The sequence below is a fragment of the Rhineura floridana genome, chromosome 7 (assembly GCF_030035675.1).
Source record: "Rhineura floridana isolate rRhiFlo1 chromosome 7, rRhiFlo1.hap2, whole genome shotgun sequence".
Lineage (NCBI taxonomy): Eukaryota > Metazoa > Chordata > Lepidosauria > Squamata > Rhineuridae > Rhineura > Rhineura floridana.
In genome coordinates, this window is record NC_084486.1 from 88932448 (window position 1) to 88955617 (window position 23170).

Genomic DNA, 23170 nt, shown 5'->3' on the forward strand with positions numbered 1-23170 from the left:
ATGTATATTATATACTTATAGCTGATCTGCGACAAATCGGAAGTCAACTATTTTATTTTCATTTTTTGTTGATGTATTGTTATGTTTTTTTGACTTTGTTTTGTTTGTCTTTTGAAAAATTTGAATAAAAATTATTAAAAAAAAAAAAAAAAAGGAAATAAATCCTGAGAGTATGAACTACTGTATGCTGCTACCTTATGTTTGCTGTTGCCCAATCTCAGCTACAGTAAAATCGAGGATCCCATTTTCATGGGTAGCTCTCACTTAACGCTCGACAAAATAAAAAGTACTTGTAAAAGCCTCAACTTCAGGCATAATGGTTCCCTCCCACTCCACTTTTTTCTAGGTCTAAGGTTTTACGGGTGCACGCTAAGCGTCTGAGATTAACATATTTCTTTTGCGCATGTACGTCATTAGCGTGCGACTCCACTCTCTTAGCAACGGAAGGATGCGTCTGCGATGGCCGCGGAAAAGCGCATACTCCCGCTGCTCCTCATGCTGCTGCTCTTGGTATCGGGAAAGGCTGAGGCCCAGGATGAAAACAACACTCTAGAAACTCCAACGAATGAGACGAAGCCCAGCGAGACTCCCAAAGTCCAGAGGGAAGAGAGACCCGGATCCAGAGCTGGTGAGTGAGTGAGAGGGAGGTTGAAGGGTGGTCCGAAGTAATCAATGTCCTAAAAGTAGCACGCATTCCCCGCCTGCCGCTTAGGTGATGCTTTGTAGAGTCCTTTTTTAGTTTACGGCCATTTCTTATGCTCCTCAAGTCTCACACTTTTTTCCTCCCGTCACTTTGTCTCTCCTCCCGCCCCTCGCAGGCTCTTTGTCAGCTTGCCCCTGTGACCTGCACCCAGGCTTCTGCGACCTCGACTGCTGCTGTGATTCAAGCTGCGGCTCGGGATGCAACGTGGGGTCCCCCGAGTGTCCCTTCTCTTTTTGTCTTCCAGGCAGCACCAGGTGAGACAAATGAAAGTACGGTGCTCTTCAACGTGTTAAGTCAGGGGGCAGAGATTAATGAGCAAGCCACTTTCATTCTGTGGGGAGGGAGTTAGATCCATGAGTCTGATTTACATTAGAGCAGCAACTGCGTGGAGAAGCCAACTGATTTGGTACCTTGATGAAGTTGTGGAGGTTATAGCTTGTTAGGGTGGATATGAGATTTGAACGCCTGTACTGGGGAATTCTGGCAGGAGCAGCAAAGAAAAACATTCGGAAAGAGTAATAATGTGAATTTTAGTATGTCCTGTTCCGAAGTTGTCTCTCCACTGCTACAATGGGTGAAGCAAAAGTTATGCTAGCAGATTTAGGAGTAACCCTCCTTGATGAGGAGAGGGTGGGTGAAACTTATCCTGAAGGTGAAGGAAGATCGGGCTGGATTACAAAGACGAAGAAGCGCTGGTGATCCTTCAGTCAAAGCATCTAGAAGGGTCTACACTTGAGTGCCAGAATTCTGTCTGAATCTCAGTACTACTCTACTATACTCCCCATGCAGTTTCAATACAAATTCGTCAACAGTTTACTCATGTGAAGATCTCAAGACCTGTCAGATAAGGGAGGCTATGTGGAGTTCCCTTTCCATGTGGTTTTACTCAGTGTCTAGCTCCCGCTACACACCCCAAGGGCTCGGACGCAGATCTGTCCCATATATACGGGGCCACCCTGAGCTCCTTTCACTTGAGTGTGCCAATGTTCTATGGTTGTTATGGTTCCTTTTACTTGTTCCTTTTTCTGTTTTTTTCATATTATTCATTGCTTTTTGAAGACTTTAAGGGAGATGATGATCTTGAACCTTGAACTAGACTATGAATAAAATTGAAAATTCTTTCATTAAATGTTACAGGGCTGGGTACTCAAAAGAGATCCCATATTGCAATGTTATTAAAAGCAGAAGCCCCAAACATTATTTTCCTACAGGAAACTCATCAAAAAGCCCCACAGATTAATGTTCTCAAAGGCAAATGGCTTGGAGAGCAATAACACTCTTTTGGCTCCTCTAAAACGTGTGGTGTCTCTATTTTGATAGCTAAAAATTGCCTAGTAATTATTGAAGATACGCTAGGAGACACTAGGTTTTACGTTAACAGACATATGGCGTTACAAGCACCCTGGAGAAAAAAAATTCTTTTTATTCATCCCGTCATAAAACTTATTCATGTTTAGAACTTATTCATGTTTAGATTACTTGTTAGTTATGCAGGAGGCAGAGAATAGCATCGTTGAGTCAGATACTGGAATAATTACTGCCTCTAGTCATGCACCTGTAACTGCAAAGCTGCAGCTGGAAGAAGCAGATGACCCATATCATCCCTGGTGCCTTCCCATCTATCTGCCCCTGCATAAAGACATTTCAGATAGACTAGAAGAGGAAATTGGTCATTACTTTAAAGAAAACTTGGGTCATGAGGTACCACCAAAGGTTGTATGGGATGCTTTTAAGCTTGTGCTTAGAGGACACTACATTAAAAAAGCATCCATGCTTAAACGTGCCAAGAATGCTGCTAAATTATAGCTATCTGCTGAAATAGTGAGATTAGAGAAAAAGCATAAACTGTATGGTGGGTGAAGAACTTTAAGACTCTTAGACCAAAAACGTAGTGAACTAGCATTTCTGGACATTGATCATATAAAAACAAACATGATCTACTTAAATCGTACTTATTATGAATTTGGTAACAAGCCACCTTGCTTACTAGTGAGGGCTTTATGCAAGAAATCTGAACAAAGTAATGTTTCATTATGAACACTGATGGTATAGTTACAGTGCCAGAGATATTAATAATGCATTTATGAAATATTCTCAGTTGTATGTGACTGACTCTCCCTCTTGTCACTCTATTCAAGACTTCTTAAGCAAGGCAGGTCTCAAATCTCTTTCCAATATTCACTTAGATCTCCTTGATGCTCTCTTAAGGGGGGAGGAAGTACATGAGATTATTAAAAAATTGAAAAGGGGGAAAGCGCCAGGTCCAGACAGCTTTGGAAGTGACTTTTACAAGTGTTTTTCTGATGTACTGGTCCCCCAGCTAACTCACCTATTTAATTGCATAATGGAGGGGGAAGGTTACTCTGATTCTTGGAAGGAGTCACATCTCATAGTAATACCTAAACCTGATAGAGACCCTGCACAGCTGGGCTCGTATTGCCCTTATCAGCCAAGATGCAAAACTGCTGACAGTGGTATTAGCAGTGAGATTGAACAGCATAGTAGAAGAATATATCCATTCTGATCAGAAAGGATTTATACCACATAGACAAATAGCAGATGCTATTAGAAGAGCCCTAAACATAATCTATAGTAATATCAGCAAGGTATTGGTGTCAGTGGTATCACTCAATGTTTTAAAAGCCTTTGACCATGTGGAATGGCCTTACATTCTTCAAGTGCTGGAAAAAAATGAAATTCGGTCTTCATTTTATGAATGTCTAATGACAGCTAGGCAGCTACTCTGAAGCGAAGGCAACAGTAAATGTCAATGGTGTGAGCTCTCTCTCCTTATCTCTTCACAGAGGAACCAAGCAGGGCTTCCCCCTATTGCCTCTACTGTTCGTACTGGTGATAGAGGTGCTAGCTGAACTGATTAGACAAAAACCAGACATCCAGGGAGTTGGAGTGGGGGGAAGAGAACACACCATAGGATTATTTGCTGATGATGTACTGCTGTTTTTGAGTGATCCATTGCACTCCTTACCTATTCTGAAAGTCTTGTTACAAACCTTTAAAGAAGTTTCTGGATTAGAGGTTAACTTTCAAAAATCTAGTTTACTCTGTGTGTCTACTCCTTTGAATCTACAACAGAGGATAGTGGAGATGTCTGGCTTTACTTTTTAACCCAGTAGCATTAAATACCTTGTGGTAATTGTTTCTAAAGATTTACTGCAATTAAAAAGGCACACCTTTGGTCCATTACTTAAGCAAATAAAGAATTTAAAATGATGGGCAGGAACTTGTTTAGCATGGTTTGGACGTATCTCAGCAGTGAAAATGAATGTTCTGCTGAGGTTTCTTTCTTTATTTCAAACTCTGCCCATTTGGATTGATATACTGTACCAGAGTTAGCCCGCTGGCAAAAGCTTATCAACTAGTATATACACAGTGGGAAAAGGACTAGACTAGCAAACCAGTTCAGTTACAGACACCATAGCGAAGATGGTCTGGGCATTCCTAACCTAAGGTTGTATTATGATGCCTGCAATGTCAAACTGGTTTATTTTGCCCGCAGTGTTCCAAAAATTGAATGGGTAAAGATGGAAATAGGGACCAACTTACCTTTAAATAGAACCATCCCCTTTGGGAAAACCCTGTATAGCTTTATACATAAATTAGCTAATCCATTTCTCAAAATTACCTTGAGGTTTTGGAAAAGATTGGAATAATTCTTAGCTCCACCAATATCCCCATTATTGCCTTTTCTGGAAGACCCGCACTTTCAAGAGCCATTTAAGTACATACACTTTGGTAAATGGGAGAGTGCTGGTATCTGTAGATTATGTGATTTGTTCGAGAGTGAAGCCCCATTGCCCAAAGAATGATTATTTGAAAAGCTATACAGCATTAATGCAAACTGGTTTCAGTTGCTTCAAGTTCAAACATCTACAACTTCTTTGCTAAGGAACAATGGTCTCCTACGTCCCCAAACCTTTTTTGAGAGTTATTGTAAACCAACACCTGCTAACTTTAAAAGTGGAATATATCACATCTATAGGGGTCTCTTGTTGCATGGGTTCCACTGCAAGCCTGAATGAGTTGTGGGAAACAGACTTAGGAGTTAACATTGCTGACCAGTCTTGGAAAGCGTTGTGGCTCAAACCCCCCATCAAGATTACTTTTGCAAAAATTAAAGAATCTATGTATAAAGTTGTGTCTAGATGGTATTTTACACCAGTGAAAATGGCAAGAATTACCCCTGGGCAATCTAACCACTGCTGGAAAGGATGCAAAGATGTAGGTACGTTTTTCCATATGTGGTGAGATTGTCCAATGGTTCAATCTTTTTGGATTAATATTTTTCAAGAAATTTCCTTTATTGTCTGCCAAATTATTTCACCTAACCCCTGTGTAGCCTTATTGCCTGTTTTTCCAGAAGATCTACAAAAATTAATTGCTCATCGTTGGAACCACAGCTCTAGTTTTACCATGGTTGGTGGTGTAAAGTTTGGACAATTGTATTACAAGAAAAGTTAACACAATGTAGCAGTCAATAGAGGGGTGATAAAATCTGATAATTTTGAAGCTATCTGGTGGCCTTTTCTAACTTACGTTACATCTCCAGGTTGTATTGCACGTCCACCAGAAAGTCACCTTTTTGGTCAGATCATCTCCCACGTTATTAGGTCCGATTACATGGTCCCTGGTGACTCTTAAATGCACTTATATCCCTTTTTACCTGTATGGGTCTGTATTATGTGTCTCCTATGTGAAGTATCTATTTTTGTTTACTGACTGTTATTCCCAAGAATGTTCTTTTATTATTATGTTCTATGTTGTATTACTTTTTGGAAAATAGAAATGTAATAAAAATGATTTAAAACAGAGAAAGAAATAAGGCACATAGTTTGCATGTCCTAAATTCAAACTATGGCACCTCTGGTTAAAATGATCTCAGGTAGCTGGGTTGGGAAAGACCTCTGCATGAGTTGTTGGGGTGCCATTGCCATTCAAGATAGGTAGTACTTGTGAGTGATGACAACACCCTCCTCCAGAACTATCCAGTTGAGTACCTCACTAGCAATGGGTATCCCATCCTGCATCTCTTTTTGCTGCCACCTGTTTTTTGACAGCTAGGGTAATGTGGTTTGGGATTCCCATTGCCTTATGGTAATCCACCTGGGAATAGGGAGACTGGCAGCTGAATTCCAAGTCTGGCAATTTAAGGCAATCACCCTGCCTGATCTCCCAGGCACTTTAAACCAGTAGCATAGCTCAGATGGTCTAAGCAATCTCTGGGGACAAACACCCCTTAAGTGTGTTCAGAAGTTAGTACAGCTCAGAAGTCCAATCTTTAAGAAGATTATTAAAAAGAGGAAAAGGGGAGAAATAGCAAGTATGTGCAATCAACACTAAACCAAAATATTGGTCTAACTAGTCCTAAGCTAGGCAAATTTAACATAGCAAAACTTACTCTTCAGGCCACCTCTAACATTGATAGTCTCTGAAGCTGGTTGCAGGATGAGGGACAAACAAATGCAGGTACTATATCAATATATATAGTCTCTTATGTCCAGCTTGTTTTGAGTGACAGGTTGCTAGGCCAGCCAGTCAAAGGATGGGCATGTACGTCAGGGAACATTTGGGTAGCTTGGCGATGAGGCTGTCAAACATGTTTATGGGTGTACAGAATGGTTGTCTATATGTGCGTTTTAAAATTTGGGACATGCAAGTTTATAGATTCTTGCTGTTAAATATAAATTCTGTGAGTGACTCTGAGACTCAGCAGGGCTTCTATACTCCTGCCATCCACAAAAATGGTACAAAGCTGGAACTGGAAGAAAAGTAGTTCTTTAACTGCTTACAATATATTTCATTGTTTGTTAGAGATCTGTTGTGTAAGCTTGTTGGAAGTGCTTGTGTAGAATACATCATTGCTTGAGTTTCCTTAATAACACTCCTGTGGGATGGTCTTGTGTGCTTTGGTTTTAGAGCTGTGAGTCACGTGTGTTTGGAAAAATCAGTCATTTTCCGAAATAACACTCCTTACCACACTGATATCCTTCCTGGTCCTGGTGGATGTGTATTCCTGTTCTGTGTGCAGCTAAATGATCGTAAGTTCAGATAATATCCAGGTTGCTATTATCTTTAGTCAAGGTTCTTCTGTGAAGCAGATTTTAGAGATGTAAGCGCAAATTGTACTTGTTTATTTGTAATTTATATAGGGGGGATAATTGGCCATTTTTATATAGTTTTTCCTTTAGAACCTGTGGCCTTCCATATATTCTTGGGCTCCCAACTTCCATGAGCTTTCACCAGCATGGGAAATGGTGAGGGATGATGGGAGTTGTAGTCTAACTATCTGGAGGGCCACTGGCTATCCACCCCTGCCTTAAAACCTTATACAATGGATTCTACAACTTCCTGAGCCAATTGTACAAGTTTCCCCCCCAATTTGTTAACCTTTATCTTTCTATAACTTAAGCGCTTTCCTATTGTCCTTCCTTTTCTGATAGTAAAATACAGGTAGGCTGTCATTATGTGGCAGTCTTTTAAAGTGTTCATAAAACCCATTTCTGTAAGCAAAACATGCCTTTTTTTAAAAACCTCATGTCTTTCATTCCAGCTCTTGGAATATTAGTCTATTAATTTTCTCCAGCTGGTACTGAAATGAATACAGAACCCTGGGTCCACTATTGGGTGCATCTAATAGTGCATTTGAAATGGCTACTTGATTTTTGCTGGAACAATTTTGCTGATTCCACTCCCCCCCCCTCCATTAAACCCTCGGACCTGTATTGACAATTACGTAGTCCAACCTTTCTTGTACATAATTTTTTTTAAAAGAATTTTTACATTGCTCTTCAGTCAAAAAAGGCTTCCAGAGCAGCTTACAACTGACAGTGATAAAGACAGTCCCTGCTCTTGGGCATACAGCAACTCAGAAGGGAAAAGAATTGGGAGAGAGGAGGAAGAGGATCAGGCACTATTTCTTAGTTACAACAATATCCTTATAATGACCAGCTGGATGAAAATATTTTATAAAGTTGAAGTGTCAAAATATGCTGGTCTTTCAGCAGAGCTAATGGAGAGACGCTTCAGCCTCATCTCCCTCCCTCTCCTATAACTTGATAGAATGGCTGTTGCTGATGAAGCTGGCTTTTTGAAGAGCAGAGAGAGAGGTCCTGATGCTCCCCCAAAAGTTATACTTTTTTGAATTTCAGTTATATTCTTGAATTTTTTGCTCTAGTTATCTTGAGATTATTATTTTTAAAATATCTGTATATTTGCACCCCTGTTATTGGTTGTTTGTTTTGTGATATTTAGTGATTTTATAACATAGTCTAGAGATTTCCTAAATAAATAAATAGCAACACAATCACCACAAAAAGCAGATCCTATTTTCTGCTTTATTTGTTAAAACTGCAGGGGTTTGCTTCATACCAACTGCTATTACCTATTACCATGTGGGCTAGGGCCTGAGCCATATAGCTCTACCCACTTCATTTTTAAACAGTCTACATCTCCTTTACTAATACCGAAGTTGAAATTATGTATGCTTTCTGATGACCCACATAATATAGTGCAAGACTCTGTCTTTATCTACTCCTCAAGAGCCTCTTACACAGTTCTGTCATTATGCTGAGGAGCAGAGCTACCCAGTGCTTGTGCACTAGCACTAATTGTAGCTACTCCTGTCCCAGTGCAATGAATAAAAGGGAGTCTCTTGCAGTAATAAAGCAAGAAAATCTTGCACTAGAATCATAAAAATCCTGGCATCTTTTGATTGTGGCCATTCAGTATTTTTGCTTCCTCTGAAAAAAGAGTGGAGAATGAATGTTCAATAAGCACTAAGTCCTATAGCTTGCCTTGAAAAATTCTTGCCTCTAGAAGGAGTTTACATATGATATATTTGCAAAGGCGAATGAAGTACCATTTTAACACTATGATGTTTCTGTTGAGTGTATTTTCCCCATTTCTACATATAGCAAAGCTGAACTATTTACAGCAGCCACAGGTAGTTACAAAAGTCAACTTTCCAGCACTTTCAGCACAATATGGAGGACCATCATTCATCTTGTCAAAAGAAGTTCAGTCATCGCCACCTGCCTTTTACCGGGTGAGTTAGCCTCTAGCTATCGCAGCTTTTCTTTTGAAGTTTTTAGTGGTGAGGGCTACTGCTAGAAAATTTAGATAGAAGAGGTCAAAGTTGGGTTTCCCTTTTCAGTCTCCATCCTTAATCTAAGGATAAAGCCTGCTTAGTAGCTTACAATGTAAGCTTTTTCAAAGACTCATCCTTATGCAGCAGAATGGAAGGCTTTTAAAATCTAATATTGTGTAGCTTGTGGTTATGGACCTCTTCTGTGTGTGCTTTCCTGTAAGTGATTCTTTTTCGATTATGTTTCCATTTCAGGTGGGGGATCCTATTCATACTTACTTTGCTGCATCATCTGTATTGAGTGTACTCAAGCAACCAATGGGCATTGGAGTCAACCAACTTTGTATTGATGAGAATCCTGCTGGTGAGCATGGGGACTTCAGCAAAGTCTTAACATCTGTTAGCAGTGGTCCACAAACTTTGCTGGCGTTTAGTAGCTAGTCATGGTTTCTAGTAGCTAATGAGATTCAGTTTTTTTGCATGCTGCTCTACAATGGCAAAAGTAAATGAGTCCATATTTTACCCACTGCCTGACAAGTGAGGTGGTGGTAGAGAGGGAGTTTACAAGAGAGTGTATAGCACATTGCAACCTCTCTGCTTCAACCTATGATACAATCTGCATTCCAGCACAAGATTCAGCCTAATACTAGCAGCATTTAAAATAATTATCTTATGGGAAGAAAGCAGGTAATATACTTTAAGATGGGCAAGATGTGTCTCAGAGGCAGTGACTAAAGGGCCAAAGGCAGGTTGTGTAATCTCATGCAGAAGGTCAGACTCTGGAACATAGCAGGACTGTAGCCGGTTGAGGTCTTCTCTGGTGAGACAAGTTGCTCAGGATCAAGTTGCTGATGAACAGTTAGGCTAGGGCTTCATAGGGCCTGGTGGACAGGGATTGGTCCTTGTGGTCAGCTGATGACAGGTGACAGGCTGGGCCCTGCAACCTAGGCAATGCCTTTGAAGGACAGAGCTCAGTCAGTCAGCCTTGTAGTTGATTCAGAATGTTATTGGTGCAACCAAAAGTTGCTGAAGCCTAGCTACTGGGAGTTCTGGCTACCCAGGCATCTTACAGGTTGCCCTCGTTGATGCATTTGTGGATTTGCTAGGAAGACATTTGCTGCTCGTCCCCATCCCCTCATGTGGCTTGTTCATTACTTAGGTTTCCTTGAAAGCAAAAGCACAAGCTGTATTCGGATCCTTACTGACCTGACAAACAGCTGTACCACTGACCCTGCACTGGATGCAGCTTCATACTACCTTGACTTTAGTGTGCTGAAGGTGACTCTTATTTTGCTGTTTTGGTATCATATTGGGTATCTTTCCTAATTCAAGTATGTTTGTCCATGTTTCAAATCCTTAATAGTATAAGTCTCTTGCTGCTGCTTCCCCAAATTAAGAATGAATTTAAAACAGATTTCTTTTTATTGTTGAATGATTTGAAGTACTGGGGAAACAAATGGCATTTCTGTTGGACTGCAACAGACATAAAGAGTATGCAGGTCCTACCAAAAAAAGGTATTCCTAAATACTGCCCAACAAAAATGCAACTGGAAACAAAAGCGAAAAAATGGGGTAGACTAGGAAAAGGTTAATTTACCCAACATGTTTCAGACCCTATTGATCATTCTTCAGAGAAATACTAAGAACAATAATTCAAAATTCAGATGTGCTCTCTCTTCTGTTTCTTAGCATAAGAAATAGAACAGGTAGCACATCTGAATTTCCCTTAAGAAAGAGCAGTAGGGTCTGAAATGTGCTGGATCAATCAACTTTTTCTTGTCTATTCCTAAATAATGCCACATCCCCAATAGATGAAAGAACAGTGCAGAGAAGACGAGGCTGAGATCAAAGGTTTATTAATCATATGGTTGTGTGCAGACACTAAGTTCTCTCTGGCTTTTGTTTTTTCAGGTACCAGTGAACATGACTATTTTTCAACCTTTACAGGTGAGATTGTGTTAGTGACAGTAATTCCTGAGTATTACTTCTTTCCCTTCCTAGGTTCACTTAGGAGTCAAATAAAACTCTTTATGGAATGTAGTTGTTTCTCAGAACAGTCACTAGGCAGAAGCAATATAGAGAGTGAACTGGGAAGAGAAGCATGATTGTAGCTATATACAAGAAATTAGTGTTGTAAAGATGTTGGCTTGTGTGTGCATGGGATCAAGGGATGCTTAAATTTCTAGCTGGAAGTGGCAGAGTATTTGTGGACATTAATTTATGTGAAGTGGGTTGAAAGTTGCAAAAGCCCATGGTCTAGAATGGCTTTGGACAGATTGTGTGGATGAAGATAAAAAAAAAATCATTAAAAACTAAAAATGTGCTTTGGTGTCTCCAGGTCAGCATCATCCCTGTTTCAGAACCTGCATCTCCTTCACTGAATGGTAGCACATGCCACAACGTTGTTTCTGAGGTATCCTAAGTTCAGCTTTCTTCATTAGTAAAGGTGTAGGGAGGTGGGCTGAGGCCTGCCTATAAGTTCATGCCTTTTCTCCCACTGACATGTTTGTCATACTTCAAGGTGATCTATGCAGTGGAGTTCAATGGGATCCATGGAATTCAGAAGGTTTCTGTTCAGTTTAAAGTGGATACTATATCTGGGAACCCAAGATCCACACTACAGCAACGCTTTTCCCTACATTTTTGGGTCAGTGCTGGTTCTTATATACATCCTTGGACTCTGGGGAAAAGGATAATGCTGGGATCATTGTATGCAACTGGATGGTCTGTTGTGTTGTGAGCTTTAACAATGGAATCCAGAGTCAATGTTTTTTTGCTGTGGACTTCAGCAGTATTGGTGTTGTGGAAGTGAGATTACTACTATGAAACAGAGCAGGCTTGTGACAGTGGTTCCATATTCATTTCATGGTCCTACATGGTATAGTAGTCTAGATTCTTCTTGAGCCTGTCAGAGTCTCAGGTTGCTAAGCTGAAAAAGCATTTTCCTGGTCTGACATCAAGCTGGAGACACCATTCTGCTTCCCAAGGTGATGCAGATTAATATTGGAGCTGGGAAAGGAAGGTATCAGTGCTTTCAAATGGTATACCAAGCATTTCTAAATGGGAATGAGCCTTGCATTGTATCCAAAGGGGAAGGGTCCACTGTTTTGGAAACTTTCTTGTTGAGTTGGTTAGCATCAGCAATGGTTGGAATTCTCCAGACTTCTCTGTTTCTGAGTTTATAGCATTTAATCTGTGCAGACATTGCAGACCTAATCTAGTACATTTGTGGCACTGTCTGCGGTCCTAGGTTCTGATCAGCTCTTACACACGCTATGACGATGGAGCAGTAAACAGACTGGGAAATATTTAAATGTTCATCTCTCCTTCTATCTGCTAAAGCCATGTCTCACCTTGAGAACCTGTGAGGCAATCTCGTATACAATAGAGAAAAGCAGATGAATAGGCAACCAATTGCTTAGAAATGATATTAGTCTGGAATAAAACTCAGTAGCTGTAATACCAATTATTTGTGTGGATTGGTGAAAAATAATGCTGTGTCTGCCTAGTGACTTATTTTGGAGAGTGGAACGCTGTGGTAGATATGTCCAAAGTCTGAAGCCATGAGACTGATAGAGTGCATGAAGATAATCTAGAACAGAAAGGAATATGAATTTCCTGGCATGTAATAAATTCCTGGGCAAACCATATTCCCCTCTGAATCAAACATAAACCAGTTATCCTCGTTCTTGCCTTTTCCTGCCACATGTCCTCTTTTCTGCGTACATCAGTAATGTCACCTTATCGCCTAGAGAACAAAAGATGTGCCACAGAAGCAGAGTTCACATACAGTAGGACCCCACTTATACAGCGGGTTCTGTTTCGGACCCCCGCTGTAAAGCAGAAAACGCCATAAAGTGGAACCCCATTGACTTTAATGGGCCGCGTTGCGCGAAAATGGCACAAAACGTTGCAAAAGAGAAAAAAATAGCTTTTAAATTAAAAAAAAAAGCCGCCGCATCAACGGAATGCCTTAAAGTGGAACACCGTAAAGCGGGGCCGTACTGTATCTATTCCTGGTCTCAAAGACATGTAGCCTTTGTATAAACATACACACACGTATAAAAGGAAAGAGCACTGCAAGTCACTCATCTGTTAACTGTTAAGTAGTTACTGACTAAAGCACAACATTATGGCAACATGATTTTCTCTCTTGCTTTTCATTACAGAAGAGGCTTCTTGCAGATCTGCACAGCTGCCTCCATTGTATTGTGGTCCTGCAGATTGTTTCTTACAATTCTTATTACCTTCTAACATCATGTGGGAGCAGCTGCTGTCATGCAATGATGCCTACCTGTGTTATAGCCAGTGGTGTTCTTCTGCATTCCTAGTTCATTCACCTATCTGGCAATGCCTCTAGATGACCTATAATCCATCTCCATGGTTTAATGTATGGTACTCCCAGTGAACTATTATAGGATTTTAGTATAATAACTAAAGTGTGGGCTTATTTTCTCTAGCATGAGTGGGCTTCGCTCCCACCTGTTTGGCATGTCAGCCCTAACCATTAGGGCAGGATTGAATTTGTCTCTTACTAATGACTGCATTTCAGAATATGTGCAGATTATAGTATCATATGGTTAACTATTTTTTATTTCTTGCAGAGTAGGAGCCCTTCTTTCACCAAACAGAGAAGTGGGAATCCTGGATATATTATAGGAGCGCCATTAATAGCTTTATACAATGGCACCCAGCACTATGTATCCTTTCTGCAATATGTTTGATCCAGAATGTGTGCCTTTGGATGTGGCTGTAGGCTTTAGAAGACTGTCCTTTGGATAGCTGTTAGCGTTCTTACCCAGGAACACTGTATAGAGGATTTTGACCTCTCCTGGTGGTGTTCTTCAGATCACTGCATATGTTAATACGTAGGTGACAATGCCCTGTGAGAACCAAGTCTAGAATTAACACCTCTGGCTTGACTAATAGTCTCCCATTTTTTCAGTCAGCAGAACTACTTGCAATGTATTCCGGTCCAGTGGCCTCAGATTTTATGAAAAAGCTGTAAATTGGGGCTGGGGTGGGAATGTTTGTGCAACTATATGCCTCTTTGCTTGTTCTGAAGTTCCTGAACTTGGCATTTCTTTTGTTTTGAGGTCTATGCAACATCCTTCTCTTTTTAATTCTTGGATCCATTGGAAAGAACATGTGGCTGAGCCTAGCTGTTTGGTTAAAATGCTACCAATAGCCAATGAGGGGTTATAAACAGCTTGTGAACAATATATCTAGGAGAGGAGATGGTCTTTTATATGTCCCATTACAATCCCCAAGACTGACCAGCTGACAATACCATCCTTTTTACTGTGCATGTGCCACATTTAATCAGCAGTAGTGTATAGTGAACTATAGCTGATGGCTGTCCCACAACTAAAAAATCCTTTTTATTAGGAGTCATGCCCAAAACATTATGAGGCATTCATGTTTTGGCTGCCTTTCAGTAGTTGAGGCTAAATTAGTAGTAGTTTAGCATTTTATTAAATTAAATTAAAGTTCATCTTTAAAATATTCTGGATTATTTATCTATAGTTGCCCTTCTCCAAGCCTTTAGAATGGGGATGAATTAAACATTTGAGTCAATAAATGAATGTAGTACACATGTGCACACCATTGTTTGGAGTTCCCTTTTTCCATAAGACTGAAGAAAGTTTGGTTTCTGGCTTCCATTGTATTCTAGTTTAGCTTCTTGATGTCTCTTCCTCAGATAACCATTTTACAGAATCAAGGTGATGGCCAGTGCTCAGCTACTGAGAGGTATAAAATACGATTTAGAGAAAATGTAAGGACAGGCTGCCAATTCAGGTAACATTCCATGTATTCTCTTACATGTTGGCCATTTTCCTTACAATTCACAACCACATTTTGTAAATCAGGACTGTATGTTCTCTGTTTAGCACATATACTGAGGAACTAGGGAAGGTGCTGTTTTTCCCACCAACTGTGCCTTCATTAAAGGACTGATTTATACATGTTCTATAAAGATTCCAGTTCAGTAATTTCTGAGATTCTTCTTCTAAAGCAGAAGTTGGGGACTTTTTCAGCCTGAGGGCTACATTCCTCCATGGCCCAACCTTCCAGGGACCATCATACCAGCAGACGGTGGGGGGTCAAAACAAAAATGGGTGTGGTCAGTGTAGGTGGGACCAAAGCTGGCAGTGGGCAGGACCACAGTCTCTTTCACACATGTACACGATACACACAACACAAAGATCTCTTACACTCCCCCTGAAGACACAGGTTCGCAGTTTGAGTGTGCTCCTGGACTCAGCGTTAAATTTGGAGTCCCAGGTTTCTGCAGTGGCCAGGAGTACTTTTGCACAGTTAAGATTAGTGCGCCAACTGCGCCCGTTCCTTGAGCCGTCTGATCTGGCCACGGTGACGCATGCCTTAGTTACATCCTGTTTAAATTACTGTAACGCGCTCTTTGTGGGGCTGCCTCTGAAGACTGTTCGGAAACTTCAGTTGGTACAATGTGCTGCAGCCAGAATGTTAACTGGGGCTGGTTACAGGGACCATACTACCCCCCTGTTAAAAAAGCCCCACTGGTTGCCAGTCTGTTTCCGGACACAATTCAAAGTGCTGGTGATGACCTATACGGCTTAGGTCCAGGCTATTTATCAGACCGTATCTCCCTGTATGAGCCTGCCCGGGGGCCCTTCTCTCAATACCCACATCTTCTCAAGTACGACTAGTGGGGATGCGTGAGAGGGCCTTCTCGGTGGCTGCCCCTAGACTTTGGAATTCCCTTCCTAGGGAGGTAAGAATGACCCCCTCCTTGCAGTCCTTCCACCGACAAGCAAAGACCTTCTTATTCCAACAAGCCTTTGGAATTGAAGGCTGTTAAGGATAGGGCGTGAAGGGTGCTGCATTGTTAATGTCTATTATATTATTTTTAAACTAGTTTTGAACTCTTTTAGCTATATGTGTATATGGTTTTAATATTGGAAATAGTTTAATTTTATTATAATGTAGACTTTGTATGTTTTTAATTATATGTATTTTTATCTGGAAGTCGCCATGAGTTCCAGTTTTGGAAAAATGGCGGGGTATAAATAAAGACAATGATAATGATAATAATAATAATAATTCCCTGACCTCCCTCAGCAGCAATTGGGGTTGAAAGCTTTTTTCAACCCTAATTGTTGCTTTGGGGGGGGTGCAGGGAAGAGATCTGTATGGTGCACATGTGTGAGAGATGTGTGTAATTGTGGCATGTGAAGATCTTTGGAATGGGGGGGTTGCAGCACACAGGGAGGGGGAAGGTTAACCATGTCCTTCCAGCTGTGGCTGCCCCCTGAAAACACCCACCCACCCTGTGCAGCAATCACTCTTAGGGGAAAAAAACCCTATTTGGGGCAAATAGGAGGCCTTTTTCAAGCCTAATTGCTACCTGGTAGAGAACAAGGAGGGGAGGCTGTGGGCCAGATGGGGAAGCCCATGGGCCAAAAGTCCCCTCCCCCCATTCTAAAGGGCCAGACTTTCTTAAGCTCACAGGATAACACCTTTAGTGGCCTCACTATGTGTTATTTCCCCTTTTTCCTACATGGAAAAATAAGCTAAGTTGTAAGATCTTTGTCTCTGTGCTGATAGGGTTTCAAATGACAAAGCCGTTTGAGGGTAATTACTATTTTGTACTGTATTCTCAATGGACATTAAGTTTCCCTGACCTGACTCTGGACTCTGTGTGTTCTGTCTTGTTTCCAGTGTACCCTTCAAGCTGAAGGAAGCAAACTGTAGCCATCTGCAGCAGACACTCTACCAAGTCTTCCAGGGGACACGTAGTCCAGGCAGTTTGGCCATAACTGGTAATGCTGATCCAAGCCATCCAGGAGAGTGGAACAGCATTTTCACCCAGAGGTGCAACATGCAGGTAATGTGCAGAGAGAGAGTAGCTAGTTTCATTTCTGACTTCTCCTTGTACACTTTGCCACAGCACCTGAAAGATGAAAGGATAACTATCTACCCTGTGTCAAGCTGGGGCACACTGTGTTTTGCTAAGACCAATGACATATTCACAAGTCCCTGCTGCATCCACAAATAACTTCTTTCAACTGAGCCAAAAGTCTCTGCTCTTTCTCATTTTGTTCCTCCCAATGAAAGGAGAGATAGTTGTAGAGGTTTCACATTCTGCTTCCCCATGCAGTCCTGACTATCTCCGAGATGTTACCCTCTTCACATTTTGCTCTGTATTGGGGCACAGATGTTGCAGTAATTCTGGGCCTTTCCCTTACCACTGTTGATTACTTTGCAGAATTACTGTTCTTTGGGATTACTCATTTAATTTCAGATTTCCCCTTTTCTTTCTAGGATGGGCATTGTATGGTCCCCATTTCCCTGGAGATCCAAGTGATATGGGCTCGGGTGGGGCTCCTGTCTAACCCCCAAGCCCAAATATTGGGAGCACGATACCATTATCTCTGCAAGTCTCTGAAGGTTTGTCACAGATAATGTCATAGGGCTATTTTCTCTGTTTCTTTGGATCATTTCAGATATAATGCTAAACTATTGTTAAAACTTAACTAAGTGCATGAACCATGGTGAGTTCACACATTCCCCCTCCTTTTTTTTGTGCACCAGAAAAGATTGAAAGCTACTTTTAATGTTAAACTAACCAGGGTTCTCTGTTGCATCTGAACTCAGGGAATGCTGATTAGTTTAAACTCTGCTTAGTTCATAAGCAAACAGTGTTTTATGTTCCTGGATTGTTCACTACATAGATTATGAGCTAAACAAAGTTTTTCTAATTCAGGAAACTAGTTAGCTTAAAATTAAAAGCAGATGCTTCCTACTATATCCTCTGACACATGCCAGAGGAGGAGGAGGGGGAGCCTAAGGCTTGCTGTTGCTTGTGCATATAAGGTTAAACTACTGTTTAGCATTACATCTGAATGGACTCATTGAATTATTTCATTACTATTTTTAACAGTCTACAGTAGTAAAGAATGAGTATGACAAATAAGAAATCATAGTATTTAACTAGAATTTTAGAGAAAATTAGTGAAGAGATCAATGTAGAAACCTGTTCTAGTCCAGTAGAATGTGAGGGCAGATTATAGAAATTATATGTAGATAATCTGTTACATTGCCAGAATACAGCGCAAGGGACTGGTTCCCTATGTAGTGCAATGCCACCTATTGCCACTGTGGGGCTTACAAGAAAAGCTAGTTGTAACCTCCAGCTGCAGTCCACAGCCAGAAGGTGGAGGGGGAAGAAAGAGGGTGAACTGGTGATAGAATAATTTTGACAACAGTGTGTCAGAAGTTCCTGGGGGGCAGGGGCAGTGGCATGGTCTCTAGGCTCTATGTACTTGCTTAACCAAAAGTGAGCAGTTCTACATCTGTTGGTGAGGTGAAAAAAGATCTGGTGGTGAGAAATAATGATTCTAGTAAAGGATACTTTTCTTTTCCCTTTATTGTATTTGAGGCAACGTAAGACAAAACATTCTTTTTTTCTTTTATGTTCCATCTCCCACCACAAATCTCAGGCCTTCCTTTCATGTTCATACAACAGTTCTGAGTTATTATCAGCAAGGGTAAGAGGGATGCAGAGCAGATTGTTTCTTCATTCCTTTCTACTCCAGCCCCCAAAATAACTGGCTGTGAGGTAGGAACCAAGCAAGGCTCTGTGCATCCTAAAATGTTAGTTTTCTTTTTTCCCCAGTCCCTTGACAGTGTGGTGAACATGTTGTCACTGACAACTGCAGCTGCCTTCACGGATGTTACCAAATGGCCAGAGCCACCACGTGGTCAGCCCAGAGTCTATTGGAAATTTCCATTTGACTTCTTCTTCCCTTTTAAAATGGCATCAAGTGGGACTGTGAGCAGTTCAGGCAGCCTACCCGGTACTCTGCTGGTGACATTAACATTGTGTGGATTACTAGTCTTGTGAACGGAAGATTTTTTTTTCTAATATGAGGAATAAGATCTGTAAGGGTCATGTTAATATTTTTTGTATTACATAGCATTGCTTGCTGTTAAGTGACTCTGAATCAGAACTGATACACTCTTGAGTGAAGATGTGTTTAAGAAACAGTCTATCCTTAACGGAGGGTGCAGAACAGAGTCTGTGTGCAAGATGACTATGATGCTTGCAGTGAAGTCTAGGAATCTCTTTACTTGACTACCTGAGCTTGTGGTGACCTGTTGAAAAGCCACCAGCCTATGGTGAGCTGGTCAGATGCACATAACCACACACAAATTTGGCATTAACCCATGATGGTAAGTGTTAACAGTTGTGCCACATCTATTTACGGATGGATTTCCTTATTCCACAAGACATACTCTCTGGCTACCCGTCTAGTGAAGATAAGAGGTGGGATCCGAAGTGATAAAGGCAGTTTGTGGCCATATTCTGAAGCTGAGTGTCTCTTCCATGCAGCCCCTTATGTTCCCCAAAAGCCTTTCCAGCATAGAAGTGCTTGTGGGTGAGTCCAGGCTGCTTTAGATCTCAGTCAAGGAAATAACTCGCAGTCACAAGTTCTGATATATTCCTTCTTGAAGGAGAAGTTACTAAAAGTAGAAAGAGTCCTGTAACTTTCAGTCTGCTTTCCCTTCCCTGTTATTAGGGGGGAACTTGGGACACTTGATAACCCACAACTCTGTGAATCAAAATAACAATTTTATCTTCATGGAATGTCATTAAAAGCTGTTATCATTCCTCTTTTAATGATATAATAATCATGCCTTTCATTACTCACTTTTATAATACCAGACTTTTGCCTTTACTGGCCATGCTAGGCTTTCCTAGAGGAGTCAAACCGGGACATGATTACTGAAAAAGAGATCTCTCCATAGTATCTGATGATGTAAAGCTGCACTGATGCTACATGTCCTTTATTTGATGTAACTTATGCACACTCTTGAATATTAGTGCTAGTCCTATTCAGAGTAGACTCACTGAAGTTAATAGACATGAGTAGCTTACGTTAATTAATTTCAGTGAATCTACTCTGAGTAAGACTTTACTGAATACAACCCATGAAGTTTTGGGAACTGGGCTTTAATTTTATGAGTGTTGCAAGTTGCAACCTATGTTCAACTAAAGATTTCTACTGTAATATATTACACTTTAATAGCATTAATAATCAAAGCCTATGTATAAAACATGAAGAATTATGAAGCATCTTATTTTAAATAGTCTGCCTGTCAGCATCTGAAGTGGGATAAATATAACATCTATTCTGCTTTCCTCATCCCCTGCTGCTTCACAGCATATGAGGCTGTTTAGTAAGTTTCTTTTCTTCAGTAATGATACCTTGCATGTCTAAGAAATTGGTGCAGGGCTGCCCTACAAAATAGTTGCTTCTTAGCATTTCTCTGTAATGCAAGGGAATTATAGCCCTTTGCCAGTATCTGGAAAAAATGTATAATACCAATTTGTTATTAAATAACAATCATTAAAAAAAAACACAAATCTAAGTGTGCAGTCCTTATATATCCTATATATATACTCAGAAATATGTCCCATTGAGTTCAATGGAGCTCCTTCTCAGGTTAAATAGTTGTAACATTGCACCTAAATGAATGACTCCTTTGAGAGACAGGGGGGTTCAATTATTGTGGGATAATAATTGAGTTGTATCCAATGTAGTGCTAAGTCACAGTCTCATCAGTGCAAGTATTTCTGCTTGCGCAATGGAACTTTCCCCCCTCTCCTCCTGCTCCCCTCCTAAATCTGTTCCAAGGGTTCCCCAACCCTCTGGAGGAGATTTAAGGGGGAAGGGGGGAGGTCTGTTGCACAAGCGGAAATTCTTGTGCCGTTGGGGTGCATTAGTTGAATACTGCCTACTGAATTGCTTTTATACTAGTTTCAGGTAGACATCTAGTTCTGTGATCCCTATAAGACAATAAAAGCTTGGTGAGAGAATTGAGCAAAATGACGCGTATTACAAATAACTACATCTTTATAGTCCATATCAAAGAATCTAGTCCTCTATACATTTGACTCAACTTTTGTTGAATTCAAAATAAGGTGGAGAGTGTTGTTCAAGCCTATATCTTCACAGTCGCATCTGTTCCTGAGGTAGACAGAGACAGTGACCTTCTACACTGTCAACTCTGAAATGAGGACATGTTTGGAAAAATTAGTCTCAAAGTCCAAATAGGAAAGCTAGTAATTTACAGCTTTCCACTTGAAATGTGATATGAAATCACATGATAATGCTTTGGCCCAGTGCCTGGCTTCCGCGTCCTCATGTCACCTGAGGATCTGGCAAAAGCATTGCCATAATGTTTGTGGCTGCTTGCCTGGGTGACAAGAAACTAGAGCTTGTCCCATCAACATATGTACACCAGCTCTCTTTCTAATGAAATGTCTCAGAATATACCACAAATAAAGGTGCAGTCTGCACTTGATACCAAATCCCACCTCTGATTTGTGTTTTATTTCTGGACTTCTTAATGTGAAAGGTAGTACTTCCTTATAAAACTATTAAGGGCTTTATCTGCATAGCCCTGCTAAGTACATTTCAGCTACTTTTTCTTGTATATGATCTTCCCTCCAGTCTTTCAGCATACTTTGGCCTGGAGAATGGCAGAAGAGTACATGATTCTATTGCATTTTTACAGCTAAGTGGGGCTCAGCACATGGATGCAGGCTTCTCTGGAAGACTTGTGTAAGCTGCTATGAGCTTCCCAAAAGGAAGATTAAGATATGGTAAACAAAAGCACTGTATTTCATTACTGGAAAGGATAACGAATGGGGGATAACTTGCTGCAAAGATTTTAAAAAGCTTGCTTTATTGTATCCAAATGGAACAGTGCAACTGACAACTTTTAAGTTGGGTAAAATGTGTGCTGGAGGAGGATTTAAAAAAAAACTTTAAAAAGGAAAATGTATCTGGTATTGACACTTATTTTTAAAAAAAATTAAATTCACTTTTCTTAAATTATAAGAAATTGGGTGGGATAAAAAGCCATTAGATGACTCAGTTTTTATTATGAACCATTATGTATCTGCCAAAATTGTCTCTGCTCAGTGTTGGAAATCTCCATCTGTACCAGCCATCGCAGACTGGTTGGTCTTATGTATATGGATAAAATAATTGATGGCTACAGAGATCAGTCTCCAGTGTTTTAAAAATGGAAACTTTTTTTAATTGTTGGAACCAGAATCTAGATTTAGGATATTAGACCAATTGGTACTGATGTGAATGACTTTGTCTCTTTTGTAAGCATTTTATTTTATTTAAATAAAAAATAAATTCTATACTGACTTTCCACCACAATAGTCTTATGTGTGATACCTTTTTTTTTAAATAGACTATGATTACAGAATTGAAAGTGGTCCATTACATAAATAACTTCAGTGAATGGGGCTTCTGTGAGTAAGATATATCCCTTTGTAGGACTGGATTTTTTGTTTAATGTGTTTTTCCCCATTAAAAGGAGGGTGGCAGTGCCCCCACATTTAGCTTGAAGTCATATTACTGGGCAGGCCCGGATTAGAATGGTGAGAGAGAGATGCTTAAAGAATCTTCACTGTCCTAACACAGCCTCATAAAGCTCTACCTTGGACACTGTTCCGCATAAACTCTTAAGAACACATTCTGTCTCCTTAATTCACTTCAAGCAATCATTTACACATACTGTATTCCTAGAGCTGGCTTTTAAGAACATTTAGGTCATTTGCTGCACATTCTTAAAATATGTTTAGTCAGAAGTAAATCCTATTGAGATTGATTACAAGTGACTGTTCTTTGGGTTGCAGCCTTAACTATGTGCTGCTCCATGCATGCTAGTTTTATGGTTCATGAGTTTGGGTCTCAGCAGCATGGCACACATATCTGAATACTGGATGTAAAGAGCACATGATTCCTGTGCGAGTCCCAGCTGTATAGTGCATTTTGCCCGTCTGGGTTTTGACTTCACACAGCATGCAATAACAAAGTTCAGTTTTGTTGACTTTAGCTGTTTAAGCATGAGGCCAACTCCCTAATGGATAACCCCTAGGAACAAGCTGTTTCCTGACCTGCCCCGGTATGTCTTCCAAAAAAGAAGCTTGAACCCTTTGTTTCACCTGTTTTTTTAAATTGTTCTCATAGAACAATATGGTAATATCTGCTTAAGTGTATAGGTCCAAATTGTCACTCTGTCTTCTCACTTGAAGGTTGATTGCTGAGAACTGAGTTGGGTATTATTTCATATCATATACTTCCAAACACTTGGAAGGGACTGTCCCTCCGTTTGTTTTGAAGCACAAAGTCCCAGTTTGTTAGAGAGGCAGGTGCTGCATGCATCCTTGTAAGGTGCTAGATTCAGCTGCAAAACCCTTCTGTGCTGGTCAAAGAGGGACAGGATCAGAGTCACAGTTCTTAACTGCCATTTCTACAAGCAAGACAGTTCTAGAGGAAAGGCTGACAAACAGAGGA

The 23170-nt window shown here is 40.5% G+C and overlaps 1 protein-coding gene across 2 annotated transcripts; it reads left to right on the forward strand.

The window, feature by feature from the left end:
* The first annotated feature begins 411 nt into the window (after window positions 1-411).
* TCTN3 (tectonic family member 3) lies at window positions 412-22016 on the forward strand. Of its 2 annotated transcripts, XM_061636355.1 has the most exons (14): window positions 412-628; window positions 819-957; window positions 6638-6759; window positions 8635-8765; window positions 9060-9168; window positions 9964-10082; window positions 10716-10751; window positions 11143-11217; window positions 11326-11451; window positions 13409-13504; window positions 14506-14603; window positions 16506-16671; window positions 17109-17234; window positions 18463-22016. In XM_061636355.1, the coding sequence occupies exons 1-14, from the start codon at window positions 460-462 to the stop codon at window positions 18688-18690; spliced, it is 1740 nt and encodes a 579-aa protein (XP_061492339.1). In that variant the 5' UTR covers window positions 412-459; the 3' UTR covers window positions 18691-22016. The 2 variants fall into 2 exon arrangements, with proteins under 2 accessions (XP_061492339.1, XP_061492340.1); XM_061636356.1 differs by lacking the exon at window positions 13409-13504.
* The last annotated feature ends 1154 nt before the right edge of the window (window positions 22017-23170 follow it).

Coding starts and splice junctions, on each gene's coding strand:
- TCTN3 (XM_061636355.1), top strand. CDS start 460: ATGGCCGCGGAAAAGCGCATACTCCCGCTGCTCCTCATGCTGCTGCTC. Junction 11,218..11,325: donor GCCACAACGTTGTTTCTGAG/GTATCCTAAGTT, acceptor TCATACTTCAAG/GTGATCTATGCAGTGGAGTT. Junction 16,672..17,108: donor CCCAGAGGTGCAACATGCAG/GTAATGTGCAGA, acceptor TTTTCTTTCTAG/GATGGGCATTGTATGGTCCC.